This window comes from Lethenteron reissneri, unplaced genomic scaffold, assembly GCF_015708825.2.
Source record: "Lethenteron reissneri isolate LAM-NWPU_2019-01 unplaced genomic scaffold, ASM1570882v1 scaffold_1864, whole genome shotgun sequence".
NCBI classification, from domain to species: Eukaryota; Metazoa; Chordata; class Hyperoartia; order Petromyzontiformes; family Petromyzontidae; genus Lethenteron; species Lethenteron reissneri.
Window position 1 is genome coordinate 1,329,441 of NW_026891624.1, and position 17,204 is coordinate 1,346,644.

Here is a 17,204-nt window from a genome sequence, read left to right on the forward strand (position 1 = left end):
GTCAACCGACGGTACAGCTTATTAGAGGAGACTAATAACATTCCGTCAGTGGTCGCCTCCCGCCCCAGCTGCTTACGCAGTTGCAGGGGGACTAACATTTGGGCCCCGGGGGGAATTTTAACAGTTCTCGTCACTAGGGCTTGGACGGTGGCATAACCCGAGACAAACTGCGTAGGGGAGGACAGAAACGCCATCCACCGGCTTGATGGTACCTCAATATAGCTCTGATCAATGAGTATTTTCAAAGGATTCTTACCCAAGAAATCCGTGCCCAGAAGGCACGGTACAGCAAGAGGTCTAGAGATGAATATGGGCCCTGTCAAGCGGATGTCACCAATACATACGTCCGCCAAAACCTGACCGATAATGCCCAGAGACCCCCCGTTTGCCGCAAAACACGGTACCGCAACGGGACGCAGAAAACATGAAGAGGGTGGGAGGATATTAAAAATCAATTCCGAAATCATGGTTGCAGATGCACCCGTATCAATAAATATCCGCACCTCCACACCTTGAACCATGCCAACAACCAACGAAGCCTCTGCTGCGGCGATCATACGGTGACCCAGTGCTTACCACTGGATATTCCCCCGCGGCCACCCGTCGTTCCCTACAACATGGTTTACACTGTCCGCGACCCATAAAATGGGTGAAATAGATGTAAGTGCCGGGTGTGTGGTGCGCCGCGACCCGCCTGTGGACCTTGAGGTCCCGCGGAAGCCCCGACAACCGCTCGAGGACCAAGGAATCCAAGCCGTCCTCATCCATTCTCAAGTAGGCAGCTTGCGCCAGGGCACGCTGCGGAAGGTGAGGGGGCATCTCGGCCTCCCCCCGCCGTCGTGCAGAAAACTTATGCCGTATGTTAGATGGAGGGTCGAAAATACCCGCCATCTGCGCAAGTGCCTGCTGGAGCATCTCACGATCTTTCGGCGGGATGGCGTAGAAAGCACCCAAAGCGTCTTCGTCGAGGGTAGTCGGCAATGCTCATAACGCCTCGGCATCTGGCCACCCTGCTAGCTCGCAGGTAGCCGTAAAACAGCGACAGAATGCCGCCCAATCCCCCCCTGACACAGGGGAATTCCTTGATGCAGGTAAGGGTCTAATTCAAAACTGGCACCTTCGCGTGTAGTTGTGGCGAGATTCGTTGGATGAACCCCGTCGTCTCGCGCTGTCGTCACTGTGGCATCCACATGTGCTGGCTGCGGACTCGCCACCTCCAGCAGGTCCGGTGAAATGGCGGCTGCACGCCTAGACGGCGACCCCGCTTTCACCCCCGCATCTCTACAATGGCGGCTGCGAGCGTGGGATACGCGTCATCTTGGTCGTCTCCCCGCAGCGCTGGCCCGCCGGCCCTTTCCAGCAGCTGTTCCAGCCCCATTTCGGCTGCCAACACGGCAGCGGCAGTCAACAAGTCAACGAGGCGGGCGCCCCGCGATCGGCGCAGCTTGTTGGGCGACGGCGGCGCAGCGAGGTTGGGCTCCTCCCGTAGTTCCAACAACTGGGCTTCAGCGAACGTTTCCTCCAGGATTATTTCACCCGGGGCTGTTTGTGGAATCAACCCATCTTCTTCGTCTTCTGTGACATCTTGGTAAGCTGTCATCGCCTTGTAAACACATTTATACCCAAGGATAGCATCTAGTAAGATTCTCACATTCCGACACCAGTTGTAGTGGTTTCTAATCAGGCGCAGACCAAGACTGGGAGGCAACACGTTTATTCTCTAACACAACCAACACTACTCAACGTTCCAAAGTAAACTATGACCATTCCGAGCGACTATTTACATTACAGGTTAACTACGTAATGTGGTGGTCACCGTTCCAAACCACTTGAAAGGATTCCCTATACGGGTGAACTAGAACTTCCGACATGCCGTCGTGTCATCGCATACTAAAGAGCGAAGCTCGGGGAAGACAACTTCTTCCCGGGTTGAACAGCCACGCTCCCTCTCGGGGCTCAGCTTACATTTCCTGCGGCGTGACCTGGCTCTGCCTCTAGTTACGCCCCATTCTCGATCCTTCGTGAAGAATCTGGATCCACATCACATGGCCCGCTAACCCCCTTCTGGGGGCCCCCGTGATCCCTCATCCGGTCACGTGCATTCGTGGGTTCACCCAGACTGTCATATCCTGAGCCGACCTCCGTGACATACGAAATCTGCCCTCTAATAAGCCCTTGTGTATAGTACACGCACTGTCGCCATAGAACGGCCCATTTATGTTGTTACACACATATAAAAAAAAACACCAGCACCTGGCTCTAAGTAGCAAGTACAGCAACATTGCAAAGTGCACAATTACACGTGCGATTCACAGGTAAGCTCACACCAGCTACAGCAACTGCGTGGCACACAACACGCCTCACTGCAAGTGGCATGCAGCGTCAAGATGCAGAACTTTACTCTCATTTGACACTTTTAGACTGCAACTCGCGACGGAGTGCAATGATACATTGCGTTCGATTCGTCACGTGAAAAGCCTAAGCCGGCTTCTTACACTATGCACTGTATACAATATACTACACCATACATACACACATTTCACCACACATCACATTTACCACGAACTATTCACTATGCACTACACACGTGACACTACACTGTACTATAAACCACTACACTCTGCAAGGTGGGATGTATAGTACACTTGCAGACCTCTGCTGTTACCATAAAAAAGTAACATCAGGCAAAGCCCAATTAAATGAAACCTAAACGGATTAAAAGCAAAACAAGTGCAGAAAGTAGGCCTGACATTAAATTATTTTGATATTATGAACAAATATATTTAGGGTATTAAGCCAAATGTAAATAATACTAATATGCTTACCTTTTTTTTTATAAAAGGGCATTTAAAAAACAATCATAAAAACAGATTGGGAGCATGCAGAAAAGCACGGCCACACCTGACAGCAACTTTGATAGTAATGCCCAACAGTTATAATTCATACTTATTAATTTAATACGTAACCATCAAAATACATTCCTAATTCATGTTTTATAAGGCAGCATAATGCTTTGCATATCGACTATTTCACTTCGACACTCAATAACTTCATATGTACAGAAAGCCCATCTCTGCCTGGATGACACCCAAACCCCTATGCATTCTTGAAATGACAGAAGCCTGTGAATAAAGTGAATGCTATGGAAAATCGTCTCAAACTCCAGGTTACACATCTTCCAAGGTGCCATTTCACACATTCTGGCCCCTCCTACTCAGCTTTGTCCAAAAACTCTACCCACACCTCCACATCCACAAACTGCTGGGGATTTCCTCGCTCTCCCTCAGAATCGGAATGCTCCTCCTGCTTCACGCTGCCTCCATCCACTTGCAGATTGGGTCCTGGAGTCTTATCTTGATCTTCACATTTCACCGTCACTTCTTCACATTTAACTTCTTCAAATTTCACTGTTGCCAAGTTGGAATTTTCTTCTGATTCTCGTTTCATGAGAGATGGGCTCATTGCAGCATGTTGACTTTCACAAGTCGATTTCACTTTCTCCTTGTGGATCTTCTCATGCCTCTTTAGGTTTCCTGATAATGTAAACTCCTTCCCATACACAGTGCACTTGAAAGGATTCTCACTGGTGTGTGTTCTCTGATGAATATGAAGAGTTAATGGTTGAGCAAATGCCTTCCCACACACAGTGCACTTGAAGGGCTTCTTGCCCGTGTGTGTTCTATTATGTTTCTTAAGATATGCTGACTCTGCAAATGCCTTACCACATACACTGCACTTGAAGGGCTTCTCACCGGTGTGTGTTCTCTGATGAATACGAAGATTTTCTGAACGAGCAAATGTCTTGCCACACACAGTGCACTTGAAGGGCTTCTCGCCCGTGTGTGTTCTATTATGTTTCTTAAGATATACTGACTCTGCAAATGCCTTACCACATACACTGCACTTGAAGGGCTTCTCACCGGTGTGTGTTCTCTGATGAATACGAAGATTTTCTGAACGAGCAAATGACTTCCCACACACAGTGCACTTGAAGGGCTTCTCACCGGTGTGTGTTCTCTGATGAATATGAAGAGTTAATGGTTGAGCAAATGCCTTCCCACACACAGTGCACTTGAAGGGCTTCTTGCCCGTGTGTGTTCTATTATGTTTCTTAAGATATGCTGACTCTGCAAATGCCTTACCACATACACTGCACTTGAAGGGCGTCTCACCAGTGTGTGTTCTCTGATGACTATGAAGAGTTTCTGAACGAGCAAATGCCTTCCCACACACAGTGCACTTGAAGGGCTTCTTGCCCGTGTGTGTTCTATTATGTTTCTTAAGATATGCTGACTCTGCAAATGCCTTACCACATACACTGCACTTGAAGGGCGTCTCACCAGTGTGCGTTCTCTGATGACTATGAAGAGTTTCTGAATGTGCAAATGCCTTCCCACACACAGTGCACTTGAAGGGCTTCTCACCGGTGTGTGTTCTCTGATGAATATGAAGAGTTTCTGAACGAGCAAATGCCTTCGCACACACAGTGCACTTGAAGGGCTTCTCACCGGTGTGTGTTCTCTGATGAATATGAAGAGTTACTGAACGAGCAAATGCCTTCCCACACACAGTGCACTTGAAGGGCTTCTCACCGGTGTGTGTTATCTGATGAATACGAAGATTTTCTGAACGAGCAAATGTCTTGCCACACACGGTGCACTTGAAGGGCTTCTCGCCCGTGTGTGTTCTATTATGTTTCTTAAGATATACTGACTCTGCAAATGCCTTACCACATACACTGCACTTGAAGGACCTCTCGCCTGTGTGTGTTCTCTGATGAATTTGAAGAGTGTTTGAATGAGCAAATGACTTCCCACACACAGTGCATTTGAAGGGCTTCTCACCGGTGTGTGTTCTCTGATGAATATGAAGAGTTAATGGTTGAGCAAATGCCTTCCCACACACAATGCACTTGAAGGGCTTTTCACCGGTGTGTGTTCTCTGATGAATATGAAGAGCTTCTGAACGAGCAAATGTCTTGCCACACACAGTGCACTTGAAGGGCTTCTCGCCAGTGTGTGTTCTAGTATGTTTCTTAAGATATGCTGACTCTGCAAATGCCTTACCACATACACTGCACTTGAAGGGCTTCTCGCCCGTGTGTGTTCTCTGATGAATTTGAAGAGTTTTTAAGTGAGCAAATGACTTCCCACATACAGTGCACTTGAAGGGCTTCTCGCCCGTGTGTGTTCTATTATGTTTCTCAAGAAAAACTGACTCTGCAAATGCCTTACCACATACACTGCACTTGAAGGACTTCTCGCCTGTGTGTTTTCTCTGATGTCTCTTCAAGTTACCCATCTGATCGGTGCTGTATGGACACTGGATGCATTGGTGCCTTTTCCTTCCAGCTTTTGCCAAGCCTCTCTTCTCCATGTGATTGATTCTGCAAATACATACATATTACACAATTTTCAGGCAGACCTCGCTTAGTGCGACCCTTAGAGTGCCGATTTGTTCCAGTGCTCTTTGTCCTGGATATTTCATTTCGTAATTCTTTTTTAAGTTTACAAAGTGTTTACGAGTGAGAACACGCAGCAGCGCTTAGCCAAGCAAACGTACCCGGCCCAATCTTCACTCAGCCAATGAGAGCGACGCATGCTCTAAGCCAACCAGTCCCCACCCCCGCGATTTAATGATCACAATTCGTGGTCATGATTGTTTAAAAAATATGACTCGTTTAGCCAGTTGAGAACTCAAACGACCAGAATAGTGATAATTGGTTCTTTACCCTTCTATCTGGCAACAAAACTGACACCTTTTTGCAAGGAGTCATGTTTGCATAGACCGCAATACCTGCAGTCATAAATACAAACAAAAGACATAACTCTGATAATGTGCACTGTCCTTGAAGTTGATTGGTCCACACCCGAGACAGCTTTCCTTCGAGCCTAGTCTCATATGGGTTGGACCAGATGACGCCAAAAGGCGCACAAATCAAGGACAATGCACCATCAGAGTATGAGAGCTCGGGGAAAGCATCTACACTATGGGGACCTCATTTGCCAGTAAAAATATGATAATTGGTTCTTTACCCTTCTATCTGGCAACAAAACTGACACCTTTTTGCAAGGAGTCATGTTTGCATAGACCGCAATACCTGCAGTCATAAATACAAACAAAAGACATAACTCTGATAATGTGCACTGTCCTTGAAGTTGATTGGTCCACACCCGAGACAGCTTTCCTTCGAGCCTAGTCTCATATGGGTTGGACCAGATGACGCCAAAAGGCGCACAACTCAAGGACAATGCACCATCAGAGTATGAGAGCTCGGGGCAAGCATCTACACTATGGGGACCTCATTTGCCAGTAAAAATATGATAATTGGTTCTTTACCCTTCTATCTGGCAACAAAACTGACACCTTTTTGCAAGGAGTCATGTTTGCATAGACCGCAATACCTGCAGTCATAAATACAAACAAAAGACATAACTCTGATAATGTGCACTGTCCTTGAAGTTGATTGGTCCACACCCGAGACAGCTTTCCTTCGAGCCTAGTCTCATATGGGTTGGACCAGATGACGCCAAAAGGCGCACAACTCAAGGACAATGCACCATCAGAGTATGAGAGCTCGGGGCAAGCATCTACACTATGGGGACCTCATTTGCCAGTAAAAATATGATAATTGGTTCTTTACCCTTCTATCTGGCAACAAAACTGACACCTTTTTGCAAGGAGTCATGTTTGCATAGACCGCAATACCTGCAGTCATAAATACAAACAAAAGACATAACTCTGATAATGTGCACTGTCCTTGAAGTTGATTGGCCCACACCCGAGACAGCTTTCCTTCGAGCCTAGTCTCATATGGGTTGGACCAGATGACGCCAAAAGGCGCACAACTCAAGGACAATGCACCATCAGAGTATGAGAGCTCGGGGCAAGCATCTACACTATGGGGACCTCATTTGCCAGTAAAAATATGATAATTGGTTCTTTACCCTTCTATCTGGCAGCAAAACTGACACCTTTTTGCAAGGAGTCATGTTTGCATAGACCGCAATACCTGCAGTCATAAATACAAACAAAAGACATAACTCTGATAATGTGCACTGTCCTTGAAGTTGATTGGTCCACACCCGAGACAGCTTTCCTTCGAGCCTAGTCTCATATGGGTTGGACCAGATGACGCCAAAAGGCGCACAACTCAAGGACAATGCACCATCAGAGTATGAGAGCTCGGGGCAAACATCTACACTATGGGGACCTCATTTGCCAGTAAAAATATGATAATTGGTTCTTTACTCTTCTATCTGGCAACAAAACTGACACCTTTTTGCAAGGAGTCATGTTTGCATAGACCGCAATACCTGCAGTCATAAATACAAACAAAAGACATAACTCTGATAATGTGCACTGTCCTTGAAGTTGATTGGTCCACACCCGAGACAGCTTTCCTTCGAGCCTAGTCTCATATGGGTTGGACCAGATGACGCCAAAAGGCGCACAACTCAAGGACAATGCACCATCAGAGTATGAGAGCTCGGGGCAAGCATCTACACTATGGGGACCTCATTTGCCAGTAAAAATATGATAATTGGTTCTTTACCCTTCTATCTGGCAGCAAAACTGACACCTTTTTGCAAGGAGTCATGTTTGCATAGACCGCAATACCTGCAGTCATAAATACAAACAAAAGACATAACTCTGATAATGTGCACTGTCCTTGAAGTTGATTGGTCCACACCCGAGACAGCTTTCCTTCGAGCCTAGTCTCATATGGGTTGGACCAGATGACGCCAAAAGGCGCACAACTCAAGGACAATGCACCATCAGAGTATGAGAGCTCGGGGCAAGCATCTACACTATGGGGACCTCATTTGCCAGTAAAAATATGATAATTGGTTCTTTACCCTTCTATCTGGCAACAAAACTGACACCTTTTTGCAAGGAGTCATGTTTGCATAGACCGCAATACCTGCAGTCATAAATACAAACAAAAGACATAACTCTGATAATGTGCACTGTCCTTGAAGTTGATTGGCCCACACCCGAGACAGCTTTCCTTCGAGCCTAGTCTCATATGGGTTGGACCAGATGACGCCAAAAGGCGCACAACTCAAGGACAATGCACCATCAGAGTATGAGAGCTCGGGGCAAGCATCTACACTATGGGGACCTCATTTGCCAGTAAAAATATGATAATTGGTTCTTTACCCTTCTATCTGGCAGCAAAACTGACACCTTTTTGCAAGGAGTCATGTTTGCATAGACCGCAATACCTGCAGTCATAAATACAAACAAAAGACATAACTCTGATAATGTGCACTGTCCTTGAAGTTGATTGGTCCACACCCGAGACAGCTTTCCTTCGAGCCTAGTCTCATATGGGTTGGACCAGATGACGCCAAAAGGCGCACAACTCAAGGACAATGCACCATCAGAGTATGAGTGCTCGGGGCAAAGCATCTACACTATGGGGACCTCATTTGCCAGTAAAAATATGATAATTGGTTCTTTACCCTTCTATCTGGCAGCAAAACTGACACCTTTTTGCAAGGAGTCATGTTTGCATAGACCGCAATACCTGCAGTCATAAATACAAACAAAAGACATAACTCTGATAATGTGCACTGTCCTTGAAGTTGATTGGTCCACACCCGAGACAGCTTTCCTTCGAGCCTAGTCTCATATGGGTTGGACCAGATGACGCCAAAAGGCGCACAACTCAAGGACAATGCACCATCAGAGTATGAGAGCTCGGGGCAAGCATCTACACTATGGGGACCTCATTTGCCAGTAAAAATATGATAATTGGTTCTTTACCCTTCTATCTGGCAACAAAACTGACACCTTTTTGCAAGGAGTCATGTTTGCATAGACCGCAATACCTGCAGTCATAAATACAAACAAAAGACATAACTCTGATAATGTGCACTGTCCTTGAAGTTGATTGGTCCACACCCGAGACAGCTTTCCTTCGAGCCTAGTCTCATATGGGTTGGACCAGATGACGCCAAAAGGCGCACAACTCAAGGACAATGCACCATCAGAGTATGAGAGCTCGGGGCAAGCATCTACACTATGGGGACCTCATTTGCCAGTAAAAATATGATAATTGGTTCTTTACCCTTCTATCTGGCAACAAAACTGACACCTTTTTGCAAGGAGTCATGTTTGCATAGACCGCAATACCTGCAGTCATAAATACAAACAAAAGACATAACTCTGATAATGTGCACTGTCCTTGAAGTTGATTGGTCCACACCCGAGACAGCTTTCCTTCGAGCCTAGTCTCATATGGGTTGGACCAGATGACGCCAAAAGGCGCACAACTCAAGGACAATGCACCATCAGAGTATGAGAGCTCGGGGCAAGCATCTACACTATGGGGACCTCATTTGCCAGTAAAAATATGATAATTGGTTCTTTACCCTTCTATCTGGCAGCAAAACTGACACCTTTTTGCAAGGAGTCATGTTTGCATAGACCGCAATACCTGCAGTCATAAATACAAACAAAAGACATAACTCTGATAATGTGCACTGTCCTTGAAGTTGATTGGTCCACACCCGAGACAGCTTTCCTTCGAGCCTAGTCTCATATGGGTTGGACCAGATGACGCCAAAAGGCGCACAACTCAAGGACAATGCACCATCAGAGTATGAGAGCTCGGGGCAAGCATCTACACTATGGGGACCTCATTTGCCAGTAAAAATATGATAATTGGTTCTTTACCCTTCTATCTGGCAACAAAACTGACACCTTTTTGCAAGGAGTCATGTTTGCATAGACCGCAATACCTGCAGTCATAAATACAAACAAAAGACATAACTCTGATAATGTGCACTGTCCTTGAAGTTGATTGGTCCACACCCGAGACAGCTTTCCTTCGAGCCTAGTCTCATATGGGTTGGACCAGATGACGCCAAAAGGCGCACAACTCAAGGACAATGCACCATCAGAGTATGAGAGCTCGGGGCAAGCATCTACACTATGGGGACCTCATTTGCCAGTAAAAATATGATAATTGGTTCTTTACCCTTCTATCTGGCAAGCAAAACTGACACCTTTTTGCAAGGAGTCATGTTTGCATAGACCGCAATACCTGCAGTCATAAATACAAACAAAAGACATAACTCTGATAATGTGCACTGTCCTTGAAGTTGATTGGTCCACACCCGAGACAGCTTTCCTTCGAGCCTAGTCTCATATGGGTTGGACCAGATGACGCCAAAAGGCGCACAACTCAAGGACAATGCACCATCAGAGTATGAGAGCTCGGGGCAAGCATCTACACTATGGGGACCTCATTTGCCAGTAAAAATATGATAATTGGTTCTTTACCCTTCTATCTGGCAACAAAACTGACACCTTTTTGCAAGGAGTCATGTTTGCATAGACCGCAATACCTGCAGTCATAAATACAAACAAAAGACATAACTCTGATAATGTGCACTGTCCTTGAAGTTGATTGGTCCACACCCGAGACAGCTTTCCTTCGAGCCTAGTCTCATATGGGTTGGACCAGATGACGCCAAAAGGCGCACAACTCAAGGACAATGCACCATCAGAGTATGAGAGCTCGGGGCAAGCATCTACACTATGGGGACCTCATTTGCCAGTAAAAATATGATAATTGGTTCTTTACCCTTCTATCTGGCAACAAAACTGACACCTTTTTGCAAGGAGTCATGTTTGCATAGACCGCAATACCTGCAGTCATAAATACAAACAAAAGACATAACTCTGATAATGTGCACTGTCCTTGAAGTTGATTGGTCCACACCCGAGACAGCTTTCCTTCGAGCCTAGTCTCATATGGGTTGGACCAGATGACGCCAAAAGGCGCACAACTCAAGGACAATGCACCATCAGAGTATGAGAGCTCGGGGCAAGCATCTACACTATGGGGACCTCATTTGCCAGTAAAAATATGATAATTGGTTCTTTACCCTTCTATCTGGCAACAAAACTGACACCTTTTTGCAAGGAGTCATGTTTGCATAGACCGCAATACCTGCAGTCATAAATACAAACAAAAGACATAACTCTGATAATGTGCACTGTCCTTGAAGTTGATTGGTCCACACCCGAGACAGCTTTCCTTCGAGCCTAGTCTCATATGGGTTGGACCAGATGACGCCAAAAGGCGCACAACTCAAGGACAATGCACCATCAGAGTATGAGAGCTCGGGGCAAGCATCTACACTATGGGGACCTCATTTGCCAGTAAAAATATGATAATTGGTTCTTTACCCTTCTATCTGGCAACAAAACTGACACCTTTTTGCAAGGAGTCATGTTTGCATAGACCGCAATACCTGCAGTCATAAATACAAACAAAAGACATAACTCTGATAATGTGCACTGTCCTTGAAGTTGATTGGTCCACACCCGAGACAGCTTTCCTTCGAGCCTAGTCTCATATGGGTTGGACCAGATGACGCCAAAAGGCGCACAACTCAAGGACAATGCACCATCAGAGTATGAGAGCTCGGGGCAAGCATCTACACTATGGGGACCTCATTTGCCAGTAAAAATATGATAATTGGTTCTTTACCCTTCTATCTGGCAACAAAACTGACACCTTTTTGCAAGGAGTCATGTTTGCATAGACCGCAATACCTGCAGTCATAAATACAAACAAAAGACATAACTCTGATAATGTGCACTGTCCTTGAAGTTGATTGGTCCACACCCGAGACAGCTTTCCTTCGAGCCTAGTCTCATATGGGTTGGACCAGATGACGCCAAAAGGCGCACAACTCAAGGACAATGCACCATCAGAGTATGAGAGCTCGGGGCAAGCATCTACACTATGGGGACCTCATTTGCCAGTAAAAATATGATAATTGGTTCTTTACCCTTCTATCTGGCAACAAAACTGACACCTTTTTGCAAGGAGTCATGTTTGCATAGACCGCAATACCTGCAGTCATAAATACAAACAAAAGACATAACTCTGATAATGTGCACTGTCCTTGAAGTTGATTGGTCCACACCCGAGACAGCTTTCCTTCGAGCCTAGTCTCATATGGGTTGGACCAGATGACGCCAAAAGGCGCACAACTCAAGGACAATGCACCATCAGAGTATGAGAGCTCGGGGCAAGCATCTACACTATGGGGACCTCATTTGCCAGTAAAAATATGATAATTGGTTCTTTACCCTTCTATCTGGCAACAAAACTGACACCTTTTTGCAAGGAGTCATGTTTGCATAGACCGCAATACCTGCAGTCATAAATACAAACAAAAGACATAACTCTGATAATGTGCACTGTCCTTGAAGTTGATTGGTCCACACCCGAGACAGCTTTCCTTCGAGCCTAGTCTCATATGGGTTGGACCAGATGACGCCAAAAGGCGCACAACTCAAGGACAATGCACCATCAGAGTATGAGAGCTCGGGGCAAGCATCTACACTATGGGGACCTCATTTGCCAGTAAAAATATGATAATTGGTTCTTTACCCTTCTATCTGGCAACAAAACTGACACCTTTTTGCAAGGAGTCATGTTTGCATAGACCGCAATACCTGCAGTCATAAATACAAACAAAAGACATAACTCTGATAATGTGCACTGTCCTTGAAGTTGATTGGTCCACACCCGAGACAGCTTTCCTTCGAGCCTAGTCTCATATGGGTTGGACCAGATGACGCCAAAAGGCGCACAACTCAAGGACAATGCACCATCAGAGTATGAGAGCTCGGGGCAAGCATCTACACTATGGGGACCTCATTTGCCAGTAAAAATATGATAATTGGTTCTTTACCCTTCTATCTGGCAACAAAACTGACACCTTTTTGCAAGGAGTCATGTTTGCATAGACCGCAATACCTGCAGTCATAAATACAAACAAAAGACATAACTCTGATAATGTGCACTGTCCTTGAAGTTGATTGGTCCACACCCGAGACAGCTTTCCTTCGAGCCTAGTCTCATATGGGTTGGACCAGATGACGCCAAAAGGCGCACAACTCAAGGACAATGCACCATCAGAGTATGAGAGCTCGGGGCAAACATCTACACTATGGGGACCTCATTTGCCAGTAAAAATATGATAATTGGTTCTTTACCCTTCTATCTGGCAGCAAAACTGACACCTTTTTGCAAGGAGTCATGTTTGCATAGACCGCAATACCTGCAGTCATAAATACAAACAAAAGACATAACTCTGATAATGTGCACTGTCCTTGAAGTTGATTGGTCCACACCCGAGACAGCTTTCCTTCGAGCCTAGTCTCATATGGGTTGGACCAGATGACGCCAAAAGGCGCACAACTCAAGGACAATGCACCATCAGAGTATGAGAGCTCGGGGCAAGCATCTACACTATGGGGACCTCATTTGCCAGTAAAAATATGATAATTGGTTCTTTACCCTTCTATCTGGCAACAAAACTGACACCTTTTTGCAAGGAGTCATGTTTGCATAGACCGCAATACCTGCAGTCATAAATACAAACAAAAGACATAACTCTGATAATGTGCACTGTCCTTGAAGTTGGACAGTGCACATTATCAGAGTTATGTCTTTTGTTTGTATTTATGACTGCAGGTATTGCGGTCTATGCAAACATGACTCCTTGCAAAAAGGTGTCAGTTTTGTTGCCAGATAGAAGGGTAAAGAACCAATTATCATATTTTTACTGGCAAATGAGGTCCCCATAGTGTAGATGTTTGCCCCGAGCTCTCATACTCTGATGGTGCATTGTCCTTGAGTTGTGCGCCTTTTGGCGTCATCTGGTCCAACCCATATGAGACTAGGCTCGAAGGAAAGCTGTCTCGGGTGTGGACCAATCAACTTCAAGGACAGTGCACATTATCAGAGTTATGTCTTTTGTTTGTATTTATGACTGCAGGTATTGCGGTCTATGCAAACATGACTCCTTGCAAAAAGGTGTCAGTTTTGTTGCCAGATAGAAGGGTAAAGAACCAATTATCATATTTTTACTGGCAAATGAGGTCCCCATAGTGTAGATGCTTGCCCCGAGCTCTCATACTCTGATGGTGCATTGTCCTTGAGTTGTGCGCCTTTTGGCGTCATCTGGTCCAACCCATATGAGACTAGGCTCGAAGGAAAGCTGTCTCGGGTGTGGACCAATCAACTTCAAGGACAGTGCACATTATCAGAGTTATGTCTTTTGTTTGTATTTATGACTGCAGGTATTGCGGTCTATGCAAACATGACTCCTTGCAAAAAGGTGTCAGTTTTGTTGCCAGATAGAAGGGTAAAGAACCAATTATCATATTTTTACTGGCAAATGAGGTCCCCATAGTGTAGATGCTTGCCCCGAGCTCTCATACTCTGATGGTGCATTGTCCTTGAGTTGTGCGCCTTTTGGCGTCATCTGGTCCAACCCATATGAGACTAGGCTCGAAGGAAAGCTGTCTCGGGTGTGGACCAATCAACTTCAAGGACAGTGCACATTATCAGAGTTATGTCTTTTGTTTGTATTTATGACTGCAGGTATTGCGGTCTATGCAAACATGACTCCTTGCAAAAAGGTGTCAGTTTTGTTGCCAGATAGAAGGGTAAAGAACCAATTATCATATTTTTACTGGCAAATGAGGTCCCCATAGTGTAGATGCTTGCCCCGAGCTCTCATACTCTGATGGTGCATTGTCCTTGAGTTGTGCGCCTTTTGGCGTCATCTGGTCCAACCCATATGAGACTAGGCTCGAAGGAAAGCTGTCTCGGGTGTGGACCAATCAACTTCAAGGACAGTGCACATTATCAGAGTTATGTCTTTTGTTTGTATTTATGACTGCAGGTATTGCGGTCTATGCAAACATGACTCCTTGCCAAAAGGTGTCAGTTTTGTTGCCAGATAGAAGGGTAAAGAACCAATTATCATATTTTTACTGGCAAATGAGGTCCCCATAGTGTAGATGCTTGCCCCGAGCTCTCATACTCTGATGGTGCATTGTCCTTGAGTTGTGCGCCTTTTGGCGTCATCTGGTCCAACCCATATGAGACTAGGCTCGAAGGAAAGCTGTCTCGGGTGTGGACCAATCAACTTCAAGGACAGTGCACATTATCAGAGTTATGTCTTTTGTTTGTATTTATGACTGCAGGTATTGCGGTCTATGCAAACATGACTCCTTGCAAAAAGGTGTCAGTTTTGTTGCCAGATAGAAGGGTAAAGAACCAATTATCATATTTTTACTGGCAAATGAGGTCCCCATAGACCAGAATAGTGTCGCAGGCTCCACCTAAGAAAACCTAGCCACACAAATTTAGATTGAGGGCTTCACTAAGATCAGGGAGGTCCTGGACCCTTTCTCTGAGAATGACCCAGACTGGAAGCGCAGCAGCTCCTTCAACCTTGTCTCCCCCCACTACCTTGTAGGATGAGTAAAGTAGAATGCACTCGTAAGTAGAGTACATAATACCGATGTTATAAATCATTATTTGTATTAAATGTTTAGCATCTGTATTATTAGCTCTATTACCGATACCCAAATAAAGCCCCCATATATTATTCAGACTAAAGATATAACATTGTCAGGAACGCATCGCTATATAGTATACAATGGGTTCATGATGACCCCTTGTAGCGCTGATCGATTGGCGCTCAATTCTCCAGGAACAAAGCATCTGGAGGAGCGCTAAGCGAGCTTTGGGTGTAAAGGGCAAGGGCACTCACACCGACTTGGAAGCCACTGGTCAGTCTGCCTCTCTCTGTGACAGGGCAGGTTTTGCCCACGCACTGTCCAAGCAGGCTGAACCCACTGCCGTGCAAACGTCACCAATCCAGCATTCCAGGTTCACCACTCTGGTCAAATGAAGCGGTCACCCTGATTAGAAAGACAGAGTCGATAGATATAATTAAGTTCGTCTTGAAAACTCACCCATTTAAACGTTGTCTTTGTGTGTGTGTGGGTGGGCGGTAGTGTATCGGTTATCCCGCTGTGCTATAAACCGGCGACCCGGGTTCGATTTCCCCTCAAAGCCAACACTAGTGACATATCTGAACTGGTCCTAAGCCTCCCCTAGGTCAACTCAGCCTCCAATTAGTACCTTGTGCGGTGTGTAAACATCGCCACTCGGGAGACAAAGGCAGTCCGGGCGTGGTGCTGGTCACCTACCACTTCGTGTGCCGTGCCGGCCTTCATAGATGCTCGCTGACAGTGGGTGAGCGTGTAAGTGTATGAGTGGGAGCGTGTGGGTGAGCGTGTGGGTGGGCGAGTGTAATTGTGTAATGCTTTGATGTCTCATTCCGACTAAAAGTAAACGTCTGGGCTGGTTTCGTCCAAATATTCCAGTGTTGAAAAGTGGCCTGCAAATTACTCAATCGGGAATACAAAACAAAACTCGATGATCCTGAACTAGAGTATGGAGACTCTGAGAGGTGAAGTAGTCAGCCAGGTGAAGACACATTAAACTTAAGAGAATCAAAGCAAAGTCAGTCAGGCAAGGGCAGGAGGCAAGGCCTGCATGGCTCGGCCCCACGTAGTAACGTTCCAACCTGGACATCGATTCCATACTTGCCGCTACTCAATTGCTATCGCTACGAGAGAGAGAGGGAAGAAGCGAGGCTGTACCTGGGTAAACAACAACAACAACCAACATCACGATGTGAACTTCTCACCTCCGATCCGAGAGAGTTGCGCGCACAGAAGCAGCTCCTGGGAATCTCGTGACGTCACACGGAAGCACGCAGCGGGAGAAATGACATGACGTCACTAGCACCCACACCGCCTCCCCACAAGTTAACACGGATGTGTATTAAGAGATTATGTTAACGAGGCGTGCCCAAATATGGAGTTATTGGGCGTGGCCGCTGAACCGGACATAATGAATGAAATGGACAGGATTAATGGGTAAATTACGTTAATGAGCCGCCAGTGGTATTTGTTTTAATGGCTTGTAAATCGGAAGCAACCAAGCAGACTCAACATACGTCACCCCGGGCCTTTGAAGTTAAGGGAATAATATAAGTTTACAGTCATTCGTAAAAATTGGTTCTGCTGAAACATAAGTTTTCAGTTTCATTTTCATGTATTAGGTCTAACCCTGTGAGCCATGCGGCTCTTGACTCGGGTGCAACCACAACACAAAATACACGTGAACAAGAAACATCTTAAAGTGACTACACGCAACATAAAAATCCTGGAAAAAACAGCAAAGTCTTCCACAAAAACACAGTACTTCAACGCTGTGTGCAAAAATCCCTTTGGATGCAAGTCAAACAATAACAACCATAAGACAATGCAGATTAAAGTTATCAGGCTAACTCTGTGAAGGA

The 17,204-nt window shown here is 45.8% G+C and overlaps 1 protein-coding gene across 3 annotated transcripts; it reads right to left on the reverse strand.

Annotated features, from left to right (window-relative positions):
• Nucleotides 1–1,698: 1,698 nt before the first annotated feature.
• On the reverse strand, nt 1,699–16,656 carry LOC133339441 (oocyte zinc finger protein XlCOF6-like). 3 transcript variants are annotated; one of them, XM_061547600.1, is made up of 3 exons: nt 16,548–16,656; nt 15,603–15,731; nt 1,699–5,386 (listed from the first exon to the last, which is right to left on the reverse strand). In XM_061547600.1, exon 3 carries the CDS (start codon nt 5,374–5,376, stop codon nt 3,211–3,213), a length of 2,166 nt encoding a protein of 721 aa, XP_061403584.1. In that variant the 5' UTR covers nt 5,377–5,386; nt 15,603–15,731; nt 16,548–16,656; the 3' UTR covers nt 1,699–3,210. The 3 variants fall into 3 exon arrangements, with proteins under 3 accessions (XP_061403584.1, XP_061403583.1, XP_061403585.1); XM_061547599.1 differs by having other exon boundaries at nt 15,603–15,753; nt 16,548–16,603; XM_061547601.1 differs by lacking the exon at nt 15,603–15,731 and having other exon boundaries at nt 16,548–16,620.
• Between the last annotated feature and the right edge of the window lie 548 nt (nt 16,657–17,204).